Here is a 20261-nt window from a genome sequence, read left to right on the forward strand (position 1 = left end):
GTTTTATTATGTAGGTACTAAACGAAAATGACTAACCTCGCTTAGTCCTCGAGGATCCTCCAGCAAATTTGTTGTTTTCTCTGTCTACCCCGCGTTATCGGCAACCTGGAAAACCGGGAAAAGTCGTCGCGTTGTATCTAAAGATTCCGGAAAACTTTTAGAGTTTTTCCTACTTAATCACAATTAAATTAGCTGTTTTTTAAATTCGTTTTTCCCAGGGTTGGTTAGTTTGAGGCTGTGAGGCTAAGAAAACAAAATTTGATTGCTAATTAACGTGTAATTAATTGGTTTTATTTTGTATTGCACTGTGATATTGACTTAACTATCTCAACTAATGAATTGCTCACAAATTTCTAAAGCAGCTAGTAGATTGTTAACACTCTTAAAACGTACTTTTCACAAAACTTCTGGATTCCTCCAGCGTCGGTTTTTGCTTAGTGGAAATTGCTGACGTTTCGCCAATCATCCTTTTGGCTTCTTCAGAGCTTAACTGAAACTGTTCAGTTAAGCAACCTGTGGAAGTTTATTTGAAAAAAAAAACCCTTGAAACGTTTCACGCAAAAATAATCTTTGCTATATTTTTTATTTTACATGAAGGAATTCTAATTTTCCTGCTATATTTAATCCGGTCGTTTTTTTTAGGTTTTTCTTGATTAATGTTTAGCTTATTTGTCTGTTTTGCCAAATTTAATATAAGTAATTAGAATAATGGTAATGAAAGAAGGATATCCTTACAGACCATTCTTAATTTAGCAAAAAAACTTAGTAAGGGGATAAAAAGTAATAAAATAAAAAAAAGATAAAACATATAAACATGGTATAGAATCTATTTCAAGAAAATTTACACATTACAAAAGTACATACAACAAAAATATTGCTTCTTAAAGAAATATTTTCATACAACCACCCTACAACCACAACGGATAATAATAAAAAATAGAAGATGTAGTTACGCAAAAAATGGCTAAGACTACCATCATGCAGAGGGCAACGTTTTGGTTAAGTTTGAAAACGGTTTTAACAATTAAATTGAGCATTGCAGATTTAATATAGAATCGTAACAAGAAAAATCGCAAACGATTATTGCATTAACATCAAAACAGTAGAACAATATGAAAAGACTAGTGAACGACATTAACTCCTACTTAGTCTCTATGAAACGTTATTTGGTTGTAGATATGCCGAAGCTGAACTCAACAGGCCTATCCTGTGTTTTTGTTTTCTCTGTTCGGCCATTTGCTCCTTCAACTCCATCAACTGATGCGACAAATTTTTAACAAGCGTCTGAGTACTTTCCAAGACATTTTGAAGACTTCTGAGTTCGATTTGCTCGCCTTCTCCTTCTACAGCGGCTAGAGACATGGCCCGTAATCTTGGAAACCAATCCAAATTCACTGACTTTACTAAAGTGTAGACGTAACTTTCTGGACCTGTAAACTCCGTAGGATCCTTCACTTTAATTAAAACTATGAAGTACAAGTAATGCCACATGTTGTGCTCGTTTTTAATATGTTCTTCGAAGCTCACCGTTTTGTTGTCAAATGCCGATCGGTTTAGCCCTGTAAAAAAAAGTAAATTTGAGCGGCACGATTTGATTTTATGCTGCGAGTAAATTACCACAAATGAAGCAGGTGTTCTTTAAAATTAATTCTTTCTGTTGTTTCTCCGATCTTAAATCGGCAAAGGTATCGATGATCACACCGAAGATAAGGTTAAGTACAATAATAATCACGACAAAGAAGAATAGTAGATCATACACTACTCTAGGTACAAACAAGGGCTCCTAAAATACAAAAAATATACAGAGCCTGTTATTTTAATAACAAGTTCCCTATTGGCAAAATTTAAATAAAACGAGATCAAATTAAGAAAAAAAGTTTTCAAAATGGGCACCAATCAAAAAACTATTTCAAAAAAAGTTAGTTTTTTTTTTTCATTTTGTGTGGCCTATGAGGGCTGAAAGTTACGTTATTATTTAGTATTCAAATTTGACTTTTAAAAATTTTATAAGCACCGAATCCGTGGATATGGTACGCGAATATTTAAAAATTTAATTAATTGAAAACACCATTGGCGTAATGTTTTACTCTTTTTAAATAATCAGCACTTGCACCAGGGGTGAGTTTGCTAAAAAGTCACTAACGCAAAGACTACCCCTAGCTGGGGTGAAATTGCCAAAAAGGCATTAACGCCAAAAACTAACCCTCTAGCGGGAGTGGAATTGCCAAAAAGGCACTAACGCGAAAAATCCAAATCGTATCGGTGCGTTCGTGGCAGAGCGGGAGGGAGGCCGGCAAGGCGCTTCCGTGGAGAAAGAATTTTCCTCGAAAGAGAATAATTACGATTTGTTTAAAAGTTGTCAATTATTTTAAATAAATCAGTGCGGAGACTTAAAATTAAATAATGAAAATAATCACATACTTCACTACTAGGTGCTCTCAGAATATCGCCAATTCCACCACCGTTTCTCAATCCCTGGTTAAGAGTCGTCACGATACACATCCTTAAAGAATCACACGCTCTCTCTTTACGTTCTTCGCCGGGGTCTATTAATTCGCAATATTCCCCAGTAGCATCTTCCTTGTATTTATTTCCCGTTAATTCCGAGAACGACTCGCAGGATTCAACTAAAAAATACATTATTTGCGGCTCGGAAGTTGATTTATTTACGTATTTCATTTATATTACCATCCTTTTTCTTGACGCTAACAATGAAGTCGTCTCTGAAGAACATGAACCCGATTATAGAAAACATGTACACCAAAATTAAAGCTAGTACTGCTGTTAAAATGATAGATCTGCCATTTCGAGTAACTGATCTTATAACGTTCAGAAGTGTCTCTTCTCGATAAACAACGTCGAACAACTATAATGAATCGGTATTAAAAACGGCCGCAAACTGGAAATATGGCAAGACTGACCAAAACAGAATAGAAAAACGGATGCATCATTAGTCCTAACATACAAAACACTAAATATGTTAAATGATAAACCAACTCTGCGTCAGTTAGAATTTGCTGATACGTTTTGGTTAGCGTTCCATGGTTGCCCATTATACTGACTAGATGTATTCCCTTGAGAATTATGGTTACGGATCCAAGTATCCACAATGTTGGCTCCGGGCCGAGGGAGTAGATAAGCCTAAGTATGGTCGAAGCAACTAGAGTTCTAATCCCAGTTTCTCTTGGTAGCGTTATAACTATGGCGGAAGAGACCAACATGGCTATCCAAATTAATATGGAGATTGTTGAGGTTATTTCTACAAGCCAAAAAGTTAATTGAAAATATGCACGTCCCTGCAACTAACTTACGTGGTAAAGTATCTTCAAACGGATAGAAACATGCTACTATAAGATTTATTAACACAGCGCAGTTGAATAGTATATTACTCCAAAGCGACATGTAGCTACTGACCCAAGACAGAACCGGCTGAGCTGTAGCAATAAAATAATTTTATACACTAGGATAAGATCATATCAAATCAACCTCACTTATTTGTATCATTTTCAACTCTTAAACGACTTCTATAATTTTTTTATTGGTTGATTTGATATGGTTCCGCGCACCCACAAACCTCTAAGTTTCTTCTGCCAATTCATTTCGCTGAACATATCGTTGGTCCTATCGAAGAAGTCTGCAACTTTGGAACCCTGATCATCCCTCTCAGCCGTATTTAACACCCTAATTTTGGTATCTTTTGTAATATATTCGCAAATTTCTGGGATCGGAAAAACTATCTGTTCCAATGTGCGATCGTGGCGAACTATTTCTATTTGTGCTGTGTGAGTATTGTAATATTCTAGTGCTTTATGCATTTTAGGATCCAAGTTGTCCGAAGGTATAAGCAAATTAGCTAATTCTTTGTGGTGTTGAGCCAATTGGTGGCACAGTATATAAATATTATGACCGACTTCTTTGGGCGAAACCACATCCTCAACACTACCGTCGTCTACGTCATCGTCGTCTTCAGTGGTCTCTTGGTGAAATGCTTTGCAAGCAACTTCAACTAGTTGTTTGGGATTCATGTTTGACAAGATTCGTTCGGCGTTTTCACTATCACCTCGACTCTCCATTATAGCTAGTAGAAGTTTTGATGCGTTGTTCTTCAACTCTAAAACCAAGTCCATTCTCGATTTGCCTAGCGGATTAATGTCGTTCAATATTAACGCAGTTATAATATCCAACCCATTCGATTCATGTGTTGCTATACAGTTCTGGTTATCATGGCAGGGCCCTTGACAATATTCGGTAAGCGTCTCTAAGGTCTGGTTTATCAAAGCCACATTATTTTCATTTATATACAATCCCAAAAGGCCTAAACCGCCGGTAGTCGATCCACATATACAATCCAAGAACATGAGGGTTTCGGAAACCAGATTGAAGTTGTTTTTGTTGTTCTGATTTCTCAACAGATTCTGCAACTTCGGGTTGTGATTTTCGCATAACAGTTGCAAAAATCTTAATATCGGTTGCATTATCAAAACTTTATTTGATAACCCGTTCTGTTCGTCTCTTTCGCGATGTTTTTCCATTTTTTCGGCTAGCAAGTCCTCAAACGCAGATGCGGCACTTGAGTTCACTACTGCATCGTCTCCAGAGGCCATGCTTCGAATGTGAGCATAGGCCTGAGTTGTACACTCCGCGGCCCTGCTCAACTCATCCCTTAATTCGTCAGTAATCAATATACCATTTGTTTTTCCCTGTTTTTTTGACAGTTTCTCAATTTCTTTGCCATCCTGCTTATCTTCGTGCGCTTTGGCAGCCATATCCGATGTATTCACAGATACCGTGGACTTTATTTCCGATTGAGAGTCTTTCATTTTCTCATAGAAGACCTTAAAGAACGCCTGGCTCAAGTCACCACCGAGTAATTTATTGTACATGCTCTTTTGGATAGTTGAATTGCCGCCTTCCAAAAGGGCTATTCCCAATTCGACGGCCTCCTCAAAAATTGATGGAGAGTTTCCCGATTTTATTACCAATTCGACGACTAAATCAGATGCTCCTTCTTTATCTAAATGGGTCTGAACATCGTGTAAAGTTTGACCGGCCCTACTAATTATTTTCGCTAAAAAATATTACATCTAGCTCAAATTAACTACAATGACGCCAATATACCTCCTGGGCCGTGCGTTATAGCTGGTTGATGGGCAGTGACCGTCATGCTTTCCTGATTCTGCGTAGCCGCTTTTCCAAAATATCGGGCTAACAAGCTGTTTCTGAGCACTTCTCCCTATAAATTTTAACTATTTAATCAACACATTTTATATTTTATTAAATTTTATAGGGATGGGCAACATATAGGGGCACAACCAATTTACATAGATATTTACAAGGAAATTAAACATCCAGGAAAGTGACACAATAAGTAAAAATAATACTATACCATGTCATTTTCTGACAGACTTTTATCGATCTAAGCAGCATTTAAGAAAGAAACACTGATTATTTGCTAACGTTTAAATAAAAAATTCGTTTTTAACCTTTTCCCCATATTCCGGATCGACCGCCATCATTTTTCTAAGGGTTCTTAAAACTTTCACGCACAATTTCTCTTCCTTTTCTTCAAGCAGCTTCTCCGTATGTTTTATTAGCCTGAAAGCGATATTGAAACTGTTTGAAACATTTTATGAATTCAATAATTACCTCCTAATAAATCCCCCACTTTCACATCTTTTCCTGGGCTCTGTACCAGGGGGAAACAGTAGTTCTGGTCTATATAATACATCAACAAGGAGCGATAACTCCGATTGAACCAACGGTTTTAATTGATCTTCGAGAAGTGAGACGATATCTTGTAAACCTTCTATTATACTTCTGTCTAACCTCATCAATTGTGACTGCGATCTTTCAATTTTCGGTGTCTTAGAAGCTGTCAACCACTTGCTAGTTTGTCGCGTTAATATATTAGCCTTGTTGAACATAGGTGCAACTTGACTTTCCAAATCTAAAGGTATGGCAATACCCCTGTTTTTTGCTAAAAATTTTTAGATTCGTTTAAACGAAATTCATGAAAAAACGGTAGAGCATTACTAACCCACTTCTGAAAGTGTACGAATGCAATTTTCGACATTAAATCGCTGAGATGCGGAAAGCCAAAGGCACTGTGAGACTCTGAATGCCGATTGTAATAGCTGTACGAAAATTGGTTGCCTTGTCTGTAAAACGTAATTAATAAAACAGCGGTTTGGCATTTAATCTCGCCATACAATAGTAAAATAAAGCGCATGCATCAAATTAGACTTAAGCCCATGTAACTTATATGTTCAAAAGTTGGAATTATCTACGAATTACAGCAATTTTTTTAATGTAGCTATTTACATCGAGGTACATTTGAACTACTGCGAAGAGAAAACAAATGTGAATAAGAAACTATAGTCGGGACAGCTATGTTACTTACATTAGAAGAAAATGGAGTATGTTTGAGTCGAGAATTACTTGAAGTATGATGAAAATCATCTGTTGTAGAACCACTCCAATAAACGCTTGCTTCATGCAGATGATTCTAATAAGATACCCAAAAAAGACACCAGAAAAGCACCATTACCAAGTATTGATAGTTTTATCTCTAATTTAGTTTTAACAATTTTTTTTAGCTTCCGAGCGAAAAAACCATCAATACTGAAAAACTACCACACTGTCCTTGAAATGCTAATAGTTAGTAAAATGTAAACCCACATGCATGAAAGGCCAGATCTTACACTAAACAAATTCTTTACTTACCTGTACTGTAGTACTTTGATCAGAAAACGGGCTTTTGAAAAATGTAGTGATAAGGTTCATAACTGTGTTTGTAACATAATTTTCTAAAGCATTGTCGGGGTGTTTCCGATCATTTGGTGCTGTGGCAATATCAGCCATATCAACTAGGAAAGACTTTTCAAATAAAGTCCACATGTGGTTCGAAGTGTATATTTCTTTCATCTCAACTTCAGTGTCAATATAACAGTGATGCAAAAACCCCACATACGCTTCTTTAACTTCTGGTATGCAATCTGGATGAGTAACCATTGAGACAATATCATCCAAAGGCAACAAACTATGACTTTTGATTTCTGTATATACGTTTTTGCCCATAGTGCAGCAAGCTAAGAGTTTCACTAATTCTACATGATACTTTAATGGACTACTTTCGTCCATGCAATGGCGTTCTGATCTCATCATTTCAATGAAATGGTTGAAGGATGCTTTATCATTATAGAAAACAAGAACATCCTCCCCAGCGTTTATTAACTGAAATTTATAAAGTTTATAGGAAAAGTTTTGCAGAACTGGACAATGGAAAATTTAAATTGATTTACGGTCATAATGGTTTTTACGCGATGCTATGCGAATAAAAAAATTTAAAGTTTCCTTTTTTTCGTTCTACCAAAAACGTATTTATTTCAATATTACCTCCTGCATAACCATATCCTGACATTTTCTAATAAATTGGTTGTCAGCTTTGACGATAGTTTGCAAAAACTTTAAATATTGCACATGCCTGCCATGGCTTTCAATGCAATGAACGAAGTGCTGAATGACTTTTTCGTTTTCTTCATTGCACAAAGTCGGATTATCTTGAAATATTGCACACACAGTTTGCGCCTCTCTAATCTAAAATACGTGAAGGCGTAAGTTTGAACTAAATTTATTATTTTCGATATTTTACCCCAGGATTTAGAAATAAATCCAAATGCTTGTAAAGTAAAATTTGATTTTGTTGATTACCCAGGCAAAAGTTTTGGAGAAATTCGTGAGCGAGCCTCATAAGTTCATTCATCCGGATGTCTTCTTTCTCATCATATGGTACTTGAAGCAAATCAAGAACTACGGTGTGTACTCCAACGTTTCGTAATAAACGTTGTTCATGTTTTCTTGGTTTGAGCATTGGAGAGTCTTGAGTACACAGTTTATTCATTCTGATTAATATTTGCTGAATTTTCCGATATTCTTCCGCTTGTTCCGGGTGTAAAGGAGGGCCTACATCCAAATTTATAGCCGATCCTTTCTTTTCCAAAACACTTAGCATGGGTGGCTTTGCTGTAGGTACTTCATCTTCTTCTTCCTTATTCTTCTTCCCTGAAGAAGTATGGTCTTCAACACATTTCGATTTATAAACCCAGAGCTCAGATTTTTCTACTGATTGTCTCAAAACGTCTAAATCAGCTTTAATTTGTTTATAGGATTCAATGTCGCTATCAGAAACAAGCAACTGAACTTGTCTAAAGGCTTGTAAAACTTCTTGCCTTTGGCTGAAATGGCGGAACAAGAGATGCAATGCTCCAGATACTAATGGTGGATAATCGTGCATAGTTAAGTGTAATAAAACCCTTAGGAAGGTTCTGCCACCGTGACCATCAAGATCTAATATCGCACTATCTTCACTGCTTCCAAAAATGCCTTCAGCTTGACTTCCAATAGCCTCTAAATCAATATTTTTTTGACCCAGGTTAACATTACCCCCGCTATGTCGTTCTGATTCGTCAAACTCTTGTTTAAATATACTTAAAAGACAACTAATTCTATAATCCAAACGAACATCTAAGATAAACTGAAAATAATGAAATGGATAAAATTTTAAATACTAAGATATTAATGCAGTTTTAATTCACACCTCCAATATTTCAATAATTTTGAGCTTTGTGTCCATAACGAGAGGATATTCTTTATGGTAGTGTGAACCTTTATGTTGACCATTTGATGTCACTACCGCCCTCCCACTAGGGCCCAATGTTAATGAAGTCATTACAGCTCCCATATCTCCAATAGTTCTCAACACACCACCTTCAGCTGTCAAAAATAAAAATATACATATAATAAAGTACATTTTCTTGTCTAATAAGAAAAGCTACGAATTGAAGAAGACAAAAAATCTCGCAAATTATTTGCTGCCACCTGCTATAAGATTACAATGACGTTTCTTCTGGTACGCTTTATCTTCAATTATTTCAAATTCGGTGTTGCCTTTATACAACGTCTAACGATAAGAACGAAGAAAAAACATCAATGGGAGAACAAAATATTGAAGCGTCTTGACGGCTAACAGTCAGAAACATAAAAAACACTAAAACGGCAAAGATACCTTTTTCTTCCGTTTCTTTAGACTTTTTGTCGTCTGCTGCTGCTTAAGAAAGACAATTTTAAATGTTTGGACTTATGTTAAAAATGTTAAAGCAAATCAAAATACTTACAGTCAATATCGCCTACTGGAATAATGCCGTCCATATCGGCTTCAGACACGCAATCCAAAATGCTAAGCAACGTTTTGGTTAATTTAAGCAAGTCAGAAAAACTATAAAAACCAAAATAAATTAACTCTCTGGCCAATTTCACAACCTAAAATTTGAATTTTATTTTTTCCTCTGCAAAACCCTAAGAATGTTTAAACCTCAAAAGTTAGTTTATTTTGTTCCTGATCAGCAAATGACCACATTTTAGCAACTACATTGCAAAGATAACCACCCACAAAAGATATAGTAGACGAAAATTTGGCACGAACTGCTTCTTTATTTGGGTCTGGCATTTTGTTACAATCATAACTAAAACTCAAAATGTTATTAGTCCAATAGTTAAGTCATGCAAAAACAAAGCCGGCAGAAAACTCATACTAACTCATTTATAGACATTAGCGATGGGATTTCTGACCACAATCTTGCATATTTGACAGGAGTGACAGGCTCTTGTGGATCTCTATCTACATGAAGATGTAGCATCAATCGACAAAATGAGGCGCGAAGGTCAAAGTTTACATTTTCATCCGCCATACACTTAAGTATAAGTTCTATGTCTAGGTGTGGCGACAGGTTATTAAGAGCTAAGTACTGTCTATTGAGACACATGTTAGAGAAAAGATCTAGCTGATGTTTATAATAGTCGAGAATCGCTTGATCTTCTTTGCTTCCTAGTTTTGCATTGCGACATAAATCGGTCAAAGTCATCTGCTTCTGACGATTTTTCCAGAGCAACATAGTTTGACACTCTTCCACTACCGTTATTAAACTATCTTCATTATCTAACAGACTTTCATCCTCTTCAGCGACTTCGTGAAGCTCAACCTGAGTTTTCATCATTCGAGTTTCTATGAGAATGTCAGAGTTTTTCTGACTCAACACACTTTTACATATTAGTTCCTGGGTTACTGGTATTGCTTTTTTATTTGATATGCATAAATCTGATAAATAGTCTAAAAATCGAGATTCCCAATTACTCATATTTTTCCTCACTAATCCGACGAAAGTTTCAATTTCTGCTGGTGTTATATGTTTCTCCAACAATTTCCTGTTATTGTGTAATAAAGCCGTTATTGTATCTTCAGCTAAAATATCATAGCCAATTTGTTTCTGCATGAAACCAAAATGTTTTGCTATATATTCTTGATTCTTTCGATAATCTTGTTGACTTAATCTCAATATTCGATAACAAAGCCTAAAAATATATTTGTACGGTCCATGACGAGGATCATTAAGTTCTTCGAGTTTTAGAAATGATGGTTCCCCATTTTCTTCTAAGAAAGGTCCCTACAAGAAGCCTTGATTTGTTTAATGAACACTTTTGAAAAAATTGATCCATACCTGCAATATTCTGAAGAGTTGTTTAAGAATAGCCTGTTCCCTCAGCAGTTTCTGCCTGTCTCGATTAGGATTCGTAATAATTAGATCTAAAGCTTCAGTCTTGTTTTGATCGTTTTCCAGTTGCGCAACAAAATAAACAATATCTTGTAGCAAAGTCGTTAAAGACCTAGTGTTGAGAAAAATAAGACAGGGTACAATCTCGATGATAAAAAAAATCACCTCCTTTCACTATGTGAAATTGTTCCCTTCGCTAACTTAACAGATAAGGATGACAATAATTTGCAAGCATCATTTGCAAAATCGAGATCGCGAACTTCTACAGGTGACACTGAAATTAATCCAAAGGCCTCCTTGTCTTCTTTAACCAAAGCACAGCCTACTTTGGACATAACTGGTTTTTCTTCATCTTTATCTATCGGTATTGAGGTAGAGTGAACCCAAGTATTAGTAAAGATATGATGTAATCTAACCCAACTCGATTGGGGAACCAAAGAATCTGCTCTTGGTAAGCTTGTTGGATCAAGTTCAAAAAGCGAAGCTATTTCGTTTCTTTCACTAGGGTGGGCAACGGGTACCAAACGGTAAGAGGTATTTTCACCTGGATCATTTTTATCAGATTCATCGGAATCTACAGCGGCAGCTAAATACTGCCCTGTAGCTAGATGCTTAAATCTAAATAAAGAATCCCAGTGCGCAGCGCCACCCCTGCAGGGGTCGTTTTGAACCACTTCCACCTCCCACAAAGCTATAATTAGAACAGCAAACAAACAATACAACTAAAAGTTTTTTTTAACGAACCTTTACTACTAGTAGCAGCAAATGCACTGGTACGTCCTGTTGTCCTGAGAAAGACATGATGCTGTTTTTTATGCTCATCCATGGTTAAAAACTTTTCTTGTTCCGCATGGAACAACCTAACAACATCACCACCTTTCAAGATATCATCTAAATTTTCCCTGTGCTCCAAAAATAGGGTAACTTTCCACGAAGTGCTTCCATTAACAACATTTACTTCTTTACACCCTGGATTGTCTGCTAATTCATGGTTAGATGCTACATGCAAAACTTGTTGCCCAGGACTAACAGGGTTTAACATAACTTTGTCACCCAATACGACATTATCACCTGTTGCCCTCAGTTTATAAAATGGCATAATATAAAACCAGGAGCCTTCATTCCCATTACTATCGAGATAAACGCGCATAGCATTTTTTTCTAGTAGAGCTGGCAGCCGCTTATTTACAGTTAAGTACTTATTTGACTTTAAATGAAGGAGCTACAATTATCGAGTTTATTTTATGCATATTATTTTATTGTGTCAATTTAATTACCTGAACCACATTGCCGTAGAGTACATTAGTTCCCAAGAATTTTTTGTTTTCAGTATCATTTTGCTTTTTTTCTATTTCAGCGGCATGCTAAAAAAGGAAAGTTCCCAAACAGATTTGGGAAAGATCTCAATAATTATTGCAGCTTAGTATAGTTTTTTTTCTCTGCTACGCAATATTGTGGCAGTTTCATTTTAGGATATATGTGAGATAGTAGGTATAATTTAGGAATACTAATATTTAACCAAAAACAATAATTCTCGATATTACCAGGAGAGTACATCAAGGCTCGGTCTTAATGGCTCTTTCTTTTCCTAATATAAAATATTCGCAACGCATTTTGGGAAATGTTCACTGCGTCAATAAAAGACGGCAATTAGCGGGCAAAGGTGTTGGTTAGACAGAAACAAAAGATGCTCGTACGGGGCGAGCATAGGGGAGTAGGGGATGAAGTGACCGTATTGGCTCTTTTTCAACCATTTCATTATATTGCATTTTGGTACTGACACTCAATACGTAACATTACCAATATCGCATATGGAATAAATATTGTTTTTTATTCTTATAGAGTACCTTTGGTATACCTATTATGAATCTAATGTAAAATATATTTGAGATGCATCGCTACATGGAAATTTAAATCACTAAATATTAAATATCGCGGAATATAAAATAACAAAAGCCTAACAATCGATTTAATGTTGAAACCTAGTGGTGAAAAACTGTTTTTAGAAGTTAACATAAATAATACTGTAAACAGGTGTTAAACTCTAGGAATTGATTTCAACGGAATATAGCGATGAATTGTTATTTTCAGATCAAATTTATTAAAAAACCGTAAAAAGTATTAAGTCGTCAAGGTAACAATTCCTAGGGTTTACAAATTTTTGACCGGCTGCTGTACTAAGCAATTCAAGTTGACTACTTCTGTTAAAATTACTCAAATTAATCCCTATATTAAATTTTAAAATATTGTCAATTAGTGTGACATTACAGAGGTTGTCTTAAAATTGCTAAACGCATCAAGGTGATATTTTTGTTAAATGTTTGTACATATTTTTTTTATAAGTTTTATTTTAGATACCTAAACTTTAAGGTATATTAATTAAATGATGAAGTGCCACGATATTTGTTTTATAGAATTGCAATAATTTCCCTATCTTATACAGGGTGTCAAAAAATTAACTTCAATAAATAAAAACTTTAGTGTGATTACTTCTTATAAAAACTAATTTTCAACTTCAAGAAGTTAACAGCTAAATCTACACATTTTTAAACGAAATAATCGTTTTTCGCGAAATTTTTGCTTGACGTTTTATTGCATGTAGTTGGCATATGATGTTTAGCAATACCGTATAGACAAGGCGGTCAATTAAACAACACAACAAAAAGCGAAACTTTTTCAAAACTGGTAATTCTGTCCACAATATTGCCCGCCTTATAGCCCAAATTTCCTGTACTTAAAATGCTTACATGTAATCTCTTAAGTAAGCTTGTATCAGTATTTGAAGCCATACTTTGCTTGGCAGCCTTCCAGAATTGCTTCTGGGCAGAGTACCTGTTCATTGGACATATTCTAAACAGACAGTCTCTGAACTTTTTGGGTGGGTTTAATAGGTCCCCTGCTTCTGGACATACCACACAACGATCGTCAACCAAGCTGTAAATTTTAATAAAATTAATCTGTCTCTCGCGCATATGGCGAAAAAGTTTTCTTACCCTAGAGTACTAAGGAACCCACTCACTGTACCCTCGGCATAGAGAGACACAATATCTCCAACATGAAGCACATTGCCCCCAGATTCGTTCATTTTTGTTCTTTTTTGTGAGTATTTTGGGGGCAACAACAACTAAGCTTTCTAAAACAAAGCATTAAAAGTGAAAAGATTTTATTATTTATTTAAAAGATATGAAAAACCATCTGTCAACTACCGTTCAAAAGACAATCTTAAAGTTTCTAAACATATATTAAATCTATAAACGTGCCGAGAATTATATTTATTTGTTTTGTTAATCCGTCGTTATTATGTTTGATAATTGGGTGGTAAAAAAATAAAACATCAGCAAACTGAAAACAAATATAGGTTAAGTTTCAGAGGTTACACTACTTACAAGTACCATTTTAAATCGTATTTTTGTAGAATTATTAAGTCTGTTTAACAACAATAACTTTAAAAATGGACATCTTGTTAATTAGTTGACGGCAACGCATTTGGCACTGTATTTTATTTTAAATCATTAATTGAAAAACATAAAACTGGCATAAAAATTGATAACTTGTTTGAATTGACATAAGATGGTAACATCCCACTACATCGTGACCCTGTATCATGTGTTGATGGCAGCAGAAAAATATAGGTCACCCAATTTAGACGTTGCCAAATGCCACCACTAAGTTCAAATTGAGGTTATGTTGATTGTGTCTGTATATACGTATATGTGTATTATAAGTACATATACATATGTTCTCTGGGGACAGTTCTTTTAGCATAAGATATACATGCTTTTTTATGTTTAGATATTTTATTCAGGTGCTAAGTTTGATTCACTTTTAATATATTTACTTATTTTCCTAATACTGAGAATGTGATTAACATTTTAAATCTTGAGAGGGAAAAAATTACAAAATAGTCGAAACATTGATAATAAGTATTCAACGGAAACATCAAAAATAACATATATAAATATATAGTCATAATACATAACATTCCACTTTAAGCGAAGAAATACATAGTGAGCAATAATTACTTACCATTGCCAATTTTCAGTTGATGATGATCGGAGTTTTCGTTCAAATAGCAACGTCGCACTCATCAACTGAATTCAACAATTGATTTGCCCTATAGTTTAACCTTTTCATTAATTTTGGATGTAACTTGGTTTAATTCAAAGCAAATAAACTGTTGTTATCGAGATAATAATGATACCCCGGTTTAACATAGACTATTTGCCGGTAGCCTGATAGATATAACTTTTTTTTTTATTTTCCGCAGCTCGTTCGATTGTGCGCCAGTCCATGGCGCAAAAAAATTTCACACCAGATTTAATGTAGCGGAAAAATCTGAAGCTTTTTAATATCTATATATATATCTTGTCCTTTAAACATCGATTTTACCCTTCGAGATTTATATTTAACTTTTTCCGTTTACCGATAATTTGTATTTTATAGAAGCCGCCAAAGGTCCCGTTAGGTTACGTATTTATAAAACCTTTCCCTGTTTTATAATTCTAAAGTACCCGCACCTTCGCCAGATATACAATTATTAATAGCTGTTACTTGCACCTACCTGTTCAGTCATACTACAATTCGTTAAGTACTGCTAATTACACGAAAAAGAATTACCCAAGGTATTTTGTGCTTATATAGTGTTCCAGCAATACTTTTACAGCCAATAAAAATCTACCTACCTATTAACAACTGTCGTCGCGAAAATTCATTTAAAGTTCCGATGGTGTCAGAAAAGTTTATCGTGTTTTTAACCATGAAAAGGAGGGAATATCGGCATCACTGACAACACAATTCTGAGAAGTCTCTACCTACCCTTTAGGAGGGTATTTTGGTTTGTGTACAAATCTTTTCCATTTTTAGCATTAACTGATGCCTTAAACCACATCCATATACTTCATACATTACGAAAAATTAATTTTCATAATATGTTTCGCTGTCAGAATTGATAATCTATAAAGTTTTAATAAATTTGAGTGATAATTAAATTGTCCAAATATAAATCTACATGTTCATTTCTGCTCTAAGCAATAAGAAAAACATTTATTTCATTGCGGATATTTTAGGAGCCATTAGAATCAATGTTCGATATTTTTAAAACATAGAAAACCCGCCATTAATTTTAAAAATTGAAGTTTTAGAGATTCGCAAACAAATAAAATTAGAAATATACATATCGATTGCAAACGTTTGATCTAATTTTTAGTGCAATAGAAAGGTTTAGATTTTATATTGCGCAAAAAACAAAACCATTTACAAATGCGGATGCCGATCAACCAATAAAATATCGAAATAGCCATTCAAAAAATAGATTTGAAATTTTTGCCAGCTTTTTTAAAACCACCCAGAACTTAAAATAAAAAGTAATTGACCAAATTCTAAAAATTATCTATTTCTGTTTTTCTGCCGAAACTCTGGGCAGTAAATCCAACGAAGCAATTTTAAATTGTTTATTAAAAAATATATTTTCCGCCTTTTTCAAATCAAACGTCAATCTGACAAAACGCACACTAAAATATGCTTTTTATACGGCAATTTTATTTTTTTAATTTTTAAGCTCTTTTGATATCGAAAGAGGGACGTCATAGTGTGTTCCCAATTTAACCTTGTATCAGGGATCTCCCACATCAATATTTGTTTTCGTTTAACTCAGCAACTCGGTATGGTTGACTGATCTTTTTTTTTTTACTGAGAGGTTGAAACAATAAGGTTGAAACGCATAAGAAATAAAACAACATAGATTTTAATAAACGTACCTATTTATTTTGATAAGGTTACGCTACCAATATGACCTACACTTTAAAATTCTTTTTATTAGTCGTAGTTAAAAATATAAACGTGATGTATTTTTGTCATTGCGCGAGGACAATGTTTTTTCAATATATTTTTTCATTGACAACAGCTAGACTTAAAACCCAATAATTATTGTGCAGTTATAGTCCATCCGCAAACATACTTTTGATGTAAATATTATATATACTATAGTGCAAGATTCTTAAATGACCAGAAATTTGCCTGTACTTTTTGTTTCAAACGTTTTGTATGTTCGCTGTCAAACTATAAAAACTTAACTCACTAATAAGACACATTATGATAAACTTTCCAAAAATGGTTACTTATGACAGATTTAAACTCTTATAAACTAGCCTTACATCAAAATATGAAAAAACACACGAAAAGGTTTTCTATATAAAAATACATCCTGTCTTAGAGAAAGTACTCAAATGATTTTTAAATAATAATCGATAAACATATCTATTTACAGTTAGGTATTTAATGAGACCACAAAAACTTATCTGTTCAACTAAGTAGATAAAGTTAACAGGACCAAAACTTACTTTGCAATAATGGCTTGTTGGTTTAGTAAGCTTTTGCTATTAGAAGCACTTTTGTCATTCAATATATACACTATTGTGCAACAAAAATACAAAAACGCCATTTTCACTCTGAAATTAATTGCACACCTATTCCGCTAATATACAAATCATATATAATATACGCAACAAAAAAATGAGTATCTGCTCAGACCACTGGGTATTTTTAACAAATGTATTAGCAAATCACGCCTATTATTTTATTTCACAAGCTGTTTTTTTGGTTTTGATGATTCATTTGTTAGTTTTCTTAATCGACATTACTGGGCAGGTCAGTTGGATACCGAAACGAGAAGTTTCGAGTGACTTGTAAAAATGCAGAATTTGTGTTAATCAAAAATATACATAATAAAGAAACACGAAAAAATGTTTTTCGTCTGCAATAACCGAAATTCGGGGCTTGTTTAGATTGATGTCTTCATATATAAATTAAAAACATATATACATAAAAATGTTTGTCGCTCGGATTTTATACACCTTTTTTGTCCACAATGCGGTATAAGCATACAAAAAAATAAATTAAAAAAAAATATTTCCTCCTTTTTTAATGTCCGAAATGGATATGTGTAAATTAATAATATACATAAATAAAAAAAATACGTGCTAGAAATTTGGAATTTGTGTAGATCGATATTCCTATAAATAAAAAAAAAAGGAATCTGAGGCCTACTGGAAACATTTCGTGTACAATAAAAAAACATTCCGTTTTGACTGAGTTACAACAAGATAAGTAGGTAATTTCTATTAACTAAACAGGGTGCCATGTGTTATTTTTTGATAATTTTTATTCTTATCACAGGCAGAGTTTTATATGTTGTCGGTTTGCTGTGTTAAGTTGCCAATACCTGATGTAATGATGTTACCAAAAATTCAGACCACCCTGGGGTACGCCACATACCAACAAATGAAAGTATATATTTCTTGAAATGGCTAGCTAGCAACTGTGAATATGAACCTAAGGAAATAAAAATATATTAAAAAAATGTGTTCAACTCAAATGTATCCACAATATATTCTGCAATAATATTAATTTAATTAAAAATAAATGACAACAAAGAGGTCCATGCAAAACAATGTGACTGATTCAACTTTTTTTTTTTGGTGGTTTTGAGTGTACTATTAGTACTCTGGATTCCATTGATACGCCACTAGCCAACCACCGAGAGTACTTATTTCTTGAAATAGCTAGCGAATAACTATGAACTTGAACCTAACGAGGTACAAATATGTTTTATTCACAAATTTATCCACAATATATTTTGTAAAAAGGAGAGTTTTATTAAAAAACCATAATACAATAAAAATCAATTTGCTAAAAAATGACTCTTGGTTGGTGTAAGTTTGAAATAATTTTGGTTTTCAGATATCTATTTCAAACTTATAATAAAGCTGGTCCTCCAAAAAAAAAAAACTGCAAAAGCAATAAATAAAATTGTTCTCCACTGTCCCTAATGCATTTAAACCCTAAGTCTTAAAAATAATGTCTGCCCGTGTCTTACAAAGACTGCATTCCAGTTTTTTTTAACCCTGAGACAGACTGGGCAACAAAATAAACTATAAAATGCAAAACAATCAAGATAATATAAATAACAGTTTAAGCACATCACATTTTAACTCTAAATCAGAATTTTTCAGCCAATGAGGAAGTTTGATTGAGCGAGCATAATGAATAATAAAAGATGTCAACAGCCGGCGTTATAACTCCATATCCTCGGCCTCATTTTCTGAAAAATCTGACATGCTAGACTCGCTATCTGAACTTATGTTTTCCCCACCGCGCAATGCTTCCTCTGTGGCATATTTTCTAACATATTCTGTAAACATTATTCAAACTTTCAGTAGGGTAATAAAACATTGCTGATCATTAAATGTTATAATTTTGTCTATGATTCTGATTTATTTATTAATAATAATATTCAAATTCAAATGACCATAGCCGCGAACTTACCAGAAACTTTTTTCTTGTATTCCTCAGGTTTGTGAAGATACATTGCAGCTGCATCCCCATTCAAAGGATCAATTGGATTTGGGTATGTTAATAGTTGGGGAAGAAACGACTCAAAAATGTTGGATAAATCTAAAACAAGTACCACGATTTAATATAATTTTTTTCCCAATTAAAAGGAGTGGGTGAGAGGATTAAAATACAGTTCAGATCTAATTTTGTCCATAAAACTTACCATAAAGTGCTGTCCAAGCTTGATTAATAACATCTAAACAAACTGTACCTGATACTTCATCTATATTGGGGTGATAAACTCTGTTCATGAACCCTATACTGGGTGATTTGAATGGATAATGTTCGGGTAAATGTACCCGAACTTTCCAAACGCCACCTTCATAAGGCGCTAAATCCCAAAAAAAACGAATGTTAAAAAAGTCATTTTAGAATCATTAGCATTCTACATACTTCCTCTTGGTCCATAAAATTTGACACAAAATTCATTCAAACCCCCCAGAATTGTCACCTCATGTTTGCTTTCTATGCTGAGTAAATTTGTTAAGAAAAAAATTCAATAAAACATATTGTTGACGATCAGCTGTAAATATGACAAAAATAGTTACGAGTAAATTCAAAATAGATTTTTTTAAGGCAAAGAGAGAAAGGACAAGGCCGTGAAGCGGTTAGAAAAAATTTGAAACGTGCGTATCACAATCAGCTGACGCCAGAAATGTTTACAATTTCTACAAAACACAAAGGAAGGATACAGTTTAATAACATCAGTGTCCATACGTCTTTTGCCAGCGCTGGGAGATGACATTTTAGAATGTCATAAATATTGCACCATTAATTTAGTTTCACTTATTGTTTTTTGAAATTGTTAAAAAGTAATTAATGTTCAATGCAGCGAAGATTGAACTTGTAAATTTAGTTGTTCAAACCAGCACAGTTCACCACAACCACAACAATACCAAGTTCGTCTCCCCACACAAACACTCACACGTCTTTGCCACTCATAGACATAAACTGATTCAGACCCGGTTGTCAGACACAGGGCCGCACTTAGACTTGGACTGCCTACGTCATTACGGCTGGACGTCACCTACAACCCTTCAAACGCACTTTTTTGGATATCCGTCGCTGCCAGTTTTTCAGTTTTAATTATTAAAAATGATGAATTGGAGAGCATAAATAAATAGTTTTGTGTTATTCACATTACAAATTTTAAATGGGTCAAACTTGATTAAATTTTCTGGATGAAAATAATCACGAGGTTCATCATGACTTTTAAAGGTTCACCAGCCACGTCACTCCGCTCGTGACTTAAAATGCTTACCA

The 20261-nt window shown here is 34.2% G+C and overlaps 2 protein-coding genes across 11 annotated transcripts; both read right to left on the bottom strand.

Annotated features, from left to right (window-relative positions):
* Positions 1 to 817: 817 nt before the first annotated feature.
* Positions 818 to 14651, bottom strand: LOC132708606 (inositol 1,4,5-trisphosphate receptor). Of its 9 annotated transcripts, none has more exons than XM_060681024.1 (28): positions 14634 to 14651; positions 13601 to 13740; positions 13355 to 13541; positions 11885 to 11971; positions 11352 to 11829; positions 10773 to 11298; positions 10554 to 10719; positions 9595 to 10499; positions 9371 to 9521; positions 9174 to 9318; positions 9065 to 9103; positions 8597 to 8772; positions 7652 to 8533; positions 7396 to 7596; positions 6724 to 7233; positions 6401 to 6505; positions 6038 to 6158; positions 5647 to 5977; positions 5484 to 5595; positions 5387 to 5416; positions 5119 to 5233; positions 3575 to 5068; positions 3312 to 3434; positions 2922 to 3259; positions 2689 to 2866; positions 2422 to 2627; positions 1618 to 1783; positions 818 to 1559 (listed from the first exon to the last, which is right to left on the bottom strand). In XM_060681024.1, exons 2-28 carry the CDS (start codon positions 13690 to 13692, stop codon positions 1153 to 1155), a joined length of 8271 nt encoding a protein of 2756 aa, XP_060537007.1. In that variant the 5' UTR covers positions 13693 to 13740; positions 14634 to 14651; the 3' UTR covers positions 818 to 1152. The 9 variants fall into 9 exon arrangements, with proteins under 9 accessions (XP_060537007.1, XP_060537006.1, XP_060537005.1 ...); XM_060681023.1 differs by lacking the exon at positions 14634 to 14651 and adding an exon at positions 14000 to 14249; XM_060681022.1 differs by lacking the exon at positions 14634 to 14651 and adding an exon at positions 13994 to 14249.
* Positions 14652 to 16371: 1720 nt separating this feature from the next.
* Positions 16372 to 19954, bottom strand: LOC132695687 (ubiquitin-conjugating enzyme E2 H). 2 transcript variants are annotated; one of them, XM_060660100.1, is made up of 5 exons: positions 19691 to 19954; positions 19392 to 19468; positions 19162 to 19329; positions 18930 to 19058; positions 16372 to 17936 (listed from the first exon to the last, which is right to left on the bottom strand). In XM_060660100.1, the coding sequence occupies exons 1-5, from the start codon at positions 19741 to 19743 to the stop codon at positions 17812 to 17814; spliced, it is 552 nt and encodes a 183-aa protein (XP_060516083.1). In that variant the 5' UTR covers positions 19744 to 19954; the 3' UTR covers positions 16372 to 17811. The 2 variants fall into 2 exon arrangements, with proteins under 2 accessions (XP_060516083.1, XP_060516084.1); XM_060660101.1 differs by having other exon boundaries at positions 16372 to 18795.
* Positions 19955 to 20261: the final 307 nt, after the last annotated feature.

This window comes from Cylas formicarius, unplaced genomic scaffold, assembly GCF_029955315.1.
Source record: "Cylas formicarius isolate icCylForm1 unplaced genomic scaffold, icCylForm1.1 PGA_scaffold_12__32_contigs__length_19106922, whole genome shotgun sequence".
In the NCBI taxonomy this organism is placed as follows: Eukaryota; Metazoa; Arthropoda; class Insecta; order Coleoptera; family Brentidae; genus Cylas; species Cylas formicarius.

Bases quoted from the DNA above. Each gene is read 5' to 3' on its own strand.
- LOC132708606 (XM_060681024.1), bottom strand. From the start codon at position 13,692: ATGAACGAATCTGGGGGCAATGTGCTTCATGTTGGAGATATTGTGTCT. The intron at 5,978-6,037 runs GTTAGTAATGCT...AAAAATTTTTAG, and splicing joins TCGTACACTTTCAGAAGTGG to CAAAAAACAGGGGTATTGCC. The intron at 1,784-2,421 runs GTATGTGATTAT...TTTGTATTTTAG, and splicing joins TGAGAGCACCTAGTAGTGAA to GAGCCCTTGTTTGTACCTAG.
- LOC132695687 (XM_060660100.1), bottom strand. From the start codon at position 19,743: ATGTCATCTCCCAGCGCTGGCAAAAGACGTATGGACACTGATGTTATT. The intron at 19,330-19,391 runs GTATGTAGAATG...TTTGGGATTTAG, and splicing joins ATTTTATGGACCAAGAGGAA to CGCCTTATGAAGGTGGCGTT. The intron at 17,937-18,929 runs GTAAGTTCGCGG...TTATTTCCTTAG, and splicing joins ATACAAGAAAAAAGTTTCTG to GTTCATATTCACAGTTGCTA.